Genomic DNA, 8637 nt, shown 5'->3' with positions numbered 1-8637 from the left:
ATCTGTACATAAGTTAAATAATCAGGGTAACAATATGCAGCCTTGATGTACTCCTTTTCCTATTTGGAACCAGTCTGTTGTTCCATGTCCAGTTCTAACTGTTGCTTCCTGACCTGCATACATTTTTCTCAAGAGGCAGGTCAGGTGGTCTGGTATTCCATCTCTTTGAGAATTTTCCACAGTTTATTGTGCTTCAGTTATAGGATGTGAAAGTGCTCATTTCCTGATTTATCACACACATTGAATGTGAATATTATGATTCTTAACTCTTTTTGCAACTTGATGGCTGAGAAATGATAGAAAAGGATTTTCAAGAAAGAGTGAATTAAAGAAAACAATTCTTAAGAACTGAAGTGGCAAGAGGAGGCAGCAGTTATAGGAATCTGAAGAGGTTCAGCTGCAGCTGTGCAGTAAAACCTACGATTTCTTCTTTTCTTTTTTTTCCTACTTCAAATTTATTTTTTTTACTGTGTAATTTTTTTCTTTTTTAAAATATAAATTTACTTATTTTAATTGGAGGTTAATTACTTTACAATATTGTATTGGTTTTGCCATACATCAACATGAATCCACCACAGGTATACACTTGTTCCCCATCCCGAACCTCCCTCCTCCCTCCTCCCTCCTCCTTCCTCCCTCCTCCCTCCTCCCTCCTCCTTCCTCCCTCCTCCCTCCTCCTTCCTCCCTCCTCCCTCCTCCCTCCCTGTACCTATGCTTACATTTCTTTCTAGGTACCTGTGTGTATTAGTTACTCATTAGTGTCTGAGTCTTTGCCACCCCATGGACTGTAGCCCACCAGGCTCCTTTGTCCATGGAATTTTCCAGGCAAGAATACTGAAGTGGGTTGTCATTCCTATCTCCAGGGGATATTCCCCACCCAGGGATCGAACTTCATTGCAGGGGTCTCCTTCATTGCAGGCAGATTCTTTACTGTTTGAGCCATCAGAGAAGCCCCTCTAGGTACATACTTAGCCACATTCTACAAATCTGATGTGTTAAAAATTGTTTTCCCTAGGAGGAGGGAAAGAGGAGGGAAAGAGATAAGCATTTGTCTGGCAAGGCTGGGCTTGGTCCTGAGATGAAGGTGTTTCCATTGCAACCTCCCACTCTTGGCAGATAGGCTTCTGGCGCCGGCCTCCTCCATGCCTGTGTGACTTGCTCTGATTGGCTGGGCTGACGCTGTGTTTCCTGTAGAAAGTTTTGAACACAAGAGGCAGCAAAGTAGATCTTTTATCCTGTGAGTCCTTGAACATTTTACAGACACAAGAATTCAGTTCTCATAACAGAAGGAATGGACAAATCCCTGAGCCTGCTCATCCTTTGGTTACAACTAGACTGTGAGTTAGAGGTATTTGGAAATGGGCAACTCCCGGATATTCCTCCCCAAAGAAGAGAGAAAGTCTGGGAGTTGTACCTGCATGGTTTCTGGGAGTTCCTGTGGAGAGTGAAAAATAAACTTAAAATTAGTTTCCAAAGAATAATCAGCCACTAACCAGCCTGTCTCTGTTTTCTCTTTCTGAACAGGGGTGAGCAGTAAACAGGACGTGAGTCAGAGTCCTGAAGCTCCGAACGTGAGAGAGGGAGACAGCGTGGTTCTCAACTGCAGTTACACTGACAGCGCTCTGTACTTCCTTCAGTGGTTCCGGCAGGATCCTCGGAAAGGGCTCACATCTCTACTGTCAATTCAGGCGAATCAGAAAGAGCAAGCCAGTGGAAGAATTACAGTCTCACTGGATAAATCATCAAGACACAGTGCTTTATACATTGCAGCTTCTCAGCATAGTGACTCGACCACCTACCTCTGTGCTGTGAGGCACAGTGCTCAGAGGGAACCTGTTCCCAGTACTCAAACTGCAGATGGGGCTCCAACCACGTCCTGTCTTGGTGCTGAGGAAACTTTTTCCATTAAGGGGTTTTCTACATTGACTTTCCTTCCAGATAGAGGCAATTAGCAAGGGTAGTATGATTTGAGGGAATAGCATTGAAACATGTACATTACCATAGGTAAAATAGATGACCAATGCAAGGTCCATGCGTGAAACAGGGCACCCAAAGCCCATGCTCTGGGACAACCTGGAGGGATAGGGTGGCAGGGGAGGTGGGAGGGGTGTTCAGGATGGTAGGAACACAGGTATACCTGTGGCAGATTCGTGTTGATTTATGGCAAAAACCACCACAATATTGTAAAGTAACTATCCTCCAATTAAAATAAATCAATTAATTTTTTAAAAATCTGGTAAAATGATATAAAATTATATTGTGAATTCTTTGATCATTAGATTTTCATCAGCTTCAATTTATTTTTTTTCTTTTTTAGATTTTATTTTATTTTTAAACTTAACATAATTGTATTAGTTTTGCCAAATATCAAAATGAATCCACCACAGGTATACATGTGTTCCCCATCCTGAACCCTCCTCCCACCTCCCTCCCAATACCATCCCTCTGGGTCGTCCCAGTGCACTAGCCCTATGCATCCAGTATCGTGTATCGAACCTGGACTGGCAACTCGTTTCTTACATGATATTTTATATGTTTCAATGCCATTCTCCCAAATCTTCCCACCCTCTCCCTCTCCCACAGAGTCCATAAGACTGTTCTATACATCAGTGTCTCTTTTGCTGTCTCGTACAAAGGGTTATTGTTACCATCTTTCTAAATTCCATATATATGCGTTAGTATACTGTATTTATGTTTTTCCTTCTGGCTTACTTCACTCTGTATAATAGGCTCCAGTTTCATCCACCTCATTAGAACTGATTCAAATGTATTCTTTTTAATGGCTGAGTAATACTCCATTGTGTATATGTACCATAGCTTTCTTATCCATTCATCTGCTGATGGACATCTAGGTTGCTTCCATGTCCTGGCTATTATAAACAGTGCTGTGATGAACATTGGGGTACACGTGTCTCTTTCCCTTCTGGTTTCCTCAGTGTGTATGCCCAGCAGTGGGATTGCTGGATCATAAGGCAGTTCTATTTCCAGTTTTTTAAGGAATCTCCACACTGTTCTCCATAGTGGCTCTACTAGTTTGCATTCCCACCAACAGTGTAAGAGGGTTCCCTTTTCTCCACACCCTCTCCAGCATTTATTATTTGTAGACTTTTGGATCGCAGCCATTCTGACTGGTGTGAAATGGTACCTCATAGTGGTTTTGATTTGCATTTCTCTGATAATGAGTGATGTTGAGCATCTTTTCATGTGTTTGTTAGCCATCTGTACGTCTTCTTTGGAGAAATGTCTATTTAGTTCTTTGGCCCATTTTTTGATTGGGTCGTTTATTTTTCTGGAGTTGAGCTGTAGGAGTTGCTTGTATATTTTTGAGATTAGTTGTTTGTCGGTTGCTTCATTTGCTATTATTTTCTCCCATTCTGAAGGCTGTCTTTTCACCTTGCTAATAGTTTCCTTTGATGTGCAGAAGCTTTTAAGGTTAATTAGGTCCCATTTGTTTATTTTTGCTTTTATTTCCAATATTCTGGGAGGTGGGTCATAGAGGATCCTGCTGTGATGTATGTCAGAGACTGTTTTGCCTATGTTCTCCTCTAGGAGTTTTATACTTTCTGGTCTTACATTGAGATCTTTAATCCATTTTGAGTTTATTTTTGTGTATGGTGTTAGAAAGTGGTCTAGTTTCATTCTTTTACAAGTGGTTGACCAGATTTCCCAGCACCACTTGTTAAAGAGATTGTCTTTAATCCATTGTATATTCTTGCCTCCTTTGTCAAAGATAAGGTGTGCATATGTGCCTGGATTTATCTCTGGGCTTTCTATTTTGTTCATTGATCTATATTTCTGTCTTTGTGCCAGTACCATACTGTCATGATAACTGTGGCTTTGTAGTAGAGCCTGAAGTCAGGTAGGTTGATTCCTCCAGTTCCATTCTTCTTTCTCAAGATCGCTTTGGCTATTCGAGGTTTTTTGTATTTCCATACAAATTGTGAAATTATTTGTTCTAGCTCTGTGAAGAATACTGTTGGTAGCTTGATAGGGATTGCGTTGAATCTATAAATTGCTTTGGGTAGTATACTCATTTTCACTATATTGATTCTTCCAATCCATGAACATGGTATATTTCTCCATCTATTGGTGTCCTCTTTGATTTCTTTCACCAGTGTTTTATAGTTTTCTATATATAGGTCTTTAGTTTCTTTAGGTAGATATATTCCTAAGTATTTTATTCTTTCCGTTGCAATGGTGAATGGAATTGTTTCCTTGATTTCTCTTTCTGCTTTCTCATTATTAGTGTATAGGAATGCAAGGGATTTCTGTGTGTTGATTTTATATCCTGCAACTTTACTATAGTCATTGATTAGTTCTAGTAATTTTCTGGTGGAATCTTTAGGGTTTTCTATGTAGAGGATCATGTCATCTGCAAATAGTGAGAGTTTTACTTCTTTTCCAATTTGGATTCCTTTTATTTCTTTTTCTGCTCTGATTGCTGTGGCCAAAACTTCCAAAACTATGTTGAATAGTAATGGTGAAAGTGGGCACCCTTGTCTTGTTCCTGACTTTAGAGGAAATGCTTTCAATTTTTCACCATTGAGGATAATGTTTGCTGTGGGTTTGTCATATATAGCTTTTATTATGTTGAGGTATGTTCCTTCTATTCCTGCTTTCTGGAGAGTTTTTATCATAAATGGATGTTGAGTTTTCTCAAAGGCTTTCTCTGCATCTATTGAGATAATCATATGGTTTTTATTTTTCAGTTTGTTAATGTGGTGTATTACATTGATTGATTTGCGGATATTGAAGAATCCTTGCATCCCTGGGATAAAGCCCACTTGGTCATGGTGTATGATCTTTTTAATGTGTTGTTGGATTCTGCTTGCTAGAAATTTGTTAAGGATTTTTGCATCTACGTTCATCAGTGATATTGGCCTGTAGTTTTCTTTTTTGTGGCATCTTTGTCAGGTTTTGGTATTAGGGTGATGGTGGCCTCATAGAATGAGTTTGGAAGTTTACCTTCCTCTGCAATTTTTTGGAAGAGTTTGAGCAAGATAGGTGTCAGCTCTTCTCTAAATTTTTGGTAGAATTCAGCTGTGAAGCCGTCTGGACCGGGGCTTTTGTTTGCTGGAAGATTTTTGATTACAGTTTCAATTTCCATGCTTGTGATGGGTCTGTTAAGATGTTTCCATTTCTTCCTGGTCGAGTTTTGGAAAGTTGTACTTTTCTAAAAATTTGTCCATTTCTTCCACGTTGTCCATTTTATTGGCATATAATTGTTGATAGTAGTCTCTTATGATCCTTTGTATTTCTGTGTTGTCTGTTGTGACCTCTCCATTTTCGTTTCTAATTTTGTTGATTTGATTTTTCTCCCTTTGTTTCTTGATGAGTCTGGCTAATGGTTTGTCAATTTTATTTATCCTTTCAAAGAACCAGCTTCTGGTTTTGTTAATTTTTGCTATGGTCTCTTTTGTTTCTTTTGCATTTATTTCTGCTCTAATTTTTAATATTTCTTCCCTTCTACTAACCCTGGGGTTCTTCATTTCTTCCTTTTCTAGTTGCTTTATGTGTTGAGTTAGGTTATTTATTTGACTTTTTTCTTGTTTCTTGAGGTGTGCCTGTATTGCTATGAACTTTCCCTTTAGGACTGCTTTTACCATGTCCCACAGGTTTTGGGTTGTTGTGTTTTCATTTTCATTCGTTTCTATGCAAATTTTGATTTCTTTTTTGATTTCTTCTGTGATTTGTTGGTTATTCAGCAGGGTGTTGTTCAGCCTCCATATGTTGGAATTTTTAACAGTTTTTCTCCTGTAATTGAGATCTAATCTTACTGCATTGTGGTCAGAAAAGATGCTTGGAATGATTTCTATTTGTTTGAATTTATCAAGGCTAGCTTTATGGCCCAGGATGTGATCTATCCTGGAGAAGGTTCCATGTGCGCTTGAGAAAAAGGTGAAATTCATTGTTTTGGGATGAAATGTCCTATAGATATCAATTAGGTCTAACTGGTCTATTGTATCGTTTAAAGTTTGTGTTTCCTTGTTAATTTTCTGTTTAGTTGATCTATCCATAGGTGTAAGTGGTGTATTAAAGTCTCCCACTATTATTGTGTTATTGTTAATTTCTCCTTTCATACTTATTAGCATTTGTCTTACGTACTGTGGTGCTCCCGTGTTGGGTGCATATATATTTATAATTGCTATATCTTCTTCTTGGATTGATCCTTTGATCATTATGTAGTGACCTTCTTTGTCTCTTTTCACAGCCTTTGTTTTAAAGTCTATTTTATCTGATATGAGTATTGCTACTCCTGCTTTCTTTTGGTCCCTATTTGCATGGAAAATCTTTTTCCAGCCCTTCACTTTCAGTCTGTATGTGTTCCCTGTTTTGAGGTGGGTCTCTTGTAGACAACATATGTAGGGGTCTTGTTTTTGTATCCATTCAGCCAGTCTTTGTCTTTTGGTTGGGGCATTCAACCCATTTACGTTTAAGGTAATTACTGATAAGTATGATCCCTTTGCCATTTACTTTATTGTTTTGGGTTTGAGTTTATACACTGTTTTTGTGTTTCCTGTCTAGAGAAAATCCTTTAGTATTTGTTGGAGAGCTGGTTTGGTGGTGCAGAATTCTCTCAGCTTTTGCTTGTCTGAAAAGCTTTTGATTTCTCCTTCATACTTGAATAAAATCCTCGCTGGGTACAATAATCTGGGCTGTAGGTTATTTTCTTTCATCATTTTAAGTATGTCTTGCCATTCCCTCCTGGCTTGAAGAGTTTCTATGGAAAGATCAGCTGTTATCCTTATGGGAATTCCCTTGTGTGTTATTTGTTGTTTTTCCCTTGCTGCTTTTAATATTTGTTCTTTGTGTTTGATCTTTGTTAATTTGATTAATATGTGTCTTGGGGTGTTTCACCTTGGGTTTATCCTGTTTGGGACTCTCTGGGTTTCTTGGACTTGGGTGATTATTTCTTTCCCCATTTTAGGGAAGTTTTCAACTATTATCTCCTCAAGTATTTTCTCATGGTCTTTCTTTTTGTCTTCTTCTTCTGGAACCCCTATGATTCGAATGTTGTAGCGTTTAATACTGTCCTGGAGGTCTCTGATATTGTCCTCATTTCTTTTAATTCGTTTTTCTTTTATCCTCTCTGATTCATTTATTTCTACCATTCTATCTTCTAATTCAGTAATCCTATCTTCTGCCTCTGTTATTCTACTATTTGTTGCCTCCAGAGTGTTTTTAATTTCATTTATTGCATTATTCATTATATATTGACTCTTTTTTATTTCTTCTAGGTCCTTGTTAAACCTTTCTTGCATCTTCTCAATCCTTGTCTCCAGGCTATTTATCTGTGATTCCATTTTGATTTCAAGATTTTGGATAAATTTCACTATCATTATTCAGAATTCTTTACCAGGTAGATTCCCTATCTCTTCTTCTTTTGTTTGGTTTGGTGGGCATTTATCCTGTTCCTTTATCTGCTAGCTATTCCTCTGTCCCTTCCTCTTGTTTAAATTGCTGAGTTTAGGGTGTCCTTTCTGTATTCTGGCAGTTTGTGGAGTTCTCTTTATTGTGGCATTTCCTCACTCTGTGTGGGTTTGTACAGGTGGCTTGTCAATGTTTCCTGGTTAAGGAAGCTTGTGTTGGTGTTCTGGTGGGTGGAGCTGTATTTCTTCTCTCTGGAGTGCAATGAAATATCCAGTAATGAGTAATGAGATGTCTGTGGTTTTGTGGTGACTTTGGGCAGCCTGTATCTTGAAGCTCAGGGCTGTGTTCCTTTGTTGCTGGAGAATTTGCTTGGTATGTCTTGCCCTGGAACGTTTTGGCCCTTGTGTGGTGCTTGGTTTCAGTGTCGGTATGGAGGCGTTTGATGAGCTCCTGTCAATTAATGTTCCTTGGAGTCAGGAGTTCCCTGGAGTCAGGGTTTGGACTTAAGTCTCCTGCTTCCGGTTATCAGTCTTATTTTTACAGTAGTTTCAAAAGTTCTCCTTCTATACAGCACCATTGATAAAACATCTACTTTAAAGATGAAAAGTTTCTCTACAGTGAGGGTCACGCAGAGAGGTTCACAGGGTTACATGGAGAAGAGAAGAGGGAGGAGGAAGTTAGAGGTGACCCAAATGAGATGAGGTGAATCAATAGTGGAGAGAGTGAACTATCCAGTAGTCACTTCCTTATGTGCACTCCACAACTGGACCACTCAGAGATGTTCACGGAGTTATACAGAGAAGAGAAGAAGGAGGAAGGAGACAGAGGTGGCCAGAGGGATAAAAGGGGGGAATGAAAAGGAGGGAGACAGATCCAGCCAGTAATCAGTTCCCTAAGTGTTCTCCACCGTCTGGAACACACAGAAATTCACAGAGTTGGGTAGAGTAGAGAGGGGTTAGGGAGGAGACACAGGTGACCTGGTGGAGAAAAAAGAGAGTCCAAAGGGAGAGAGAGCAGTCAAGCCAGTAATCTCACTCCGTAGTGAAAAATGGGTCCTGAAGATTGGGTTCTTAAAGGTACAAAATTGGTAACAAATACATAAAAGTAAAAATTAAAAATCTAAAGTATAGTTTGGAATTTCAAAAATACGATGTTAAAGAAAAGAAGAAGGAAAAGAAAGAGAGAAAAAACAAACAAACAAAAATAAACAAGGTCGCAAAAATTATAAAGAAAGTACAGGTACAAAATTGATAACTAATACCAGAA

At 38.9% G+C, this 8637-nt stretch overlaps 1 gene segment (V, D, J or C); it reads left to right on the top strand.

Moving 5' to 3' along the window:
* Window positions 1-1229: 1229 nt before the first annotated feature.
* LOC139185439 (T cell receptor alpha variable 21-like) lies at window positions 1230-1952 on the top strand. The segment is given in 2 exon segments: window positions 1230-1337; window positions 1525-1952. Coding segments are annotated over 2 exon segments (474 nt in total).
* Window positions 1953-8637: the final 6685 nt, after the last annotated feature.

Source organism: Bos indicus, chromosome 10 (assembly GCF_029378745.1).
Source record: "Bos indicus isolate NIAB-ARS_2022 breed Sahiwal x Tharparkar chromosome 10, NIAB-ARS_B.indTharparkar_mat_pri_1.0, whole genome shotgun sequence".
NCBI lineage: Eukaryota > Metazoa > Chordata > Mammalia > Artiodactyla > Bovidae > Bos > Bos indicus.
This window is presented reverse-complemented; position numbering and strand designations above follow the sequence as displayed.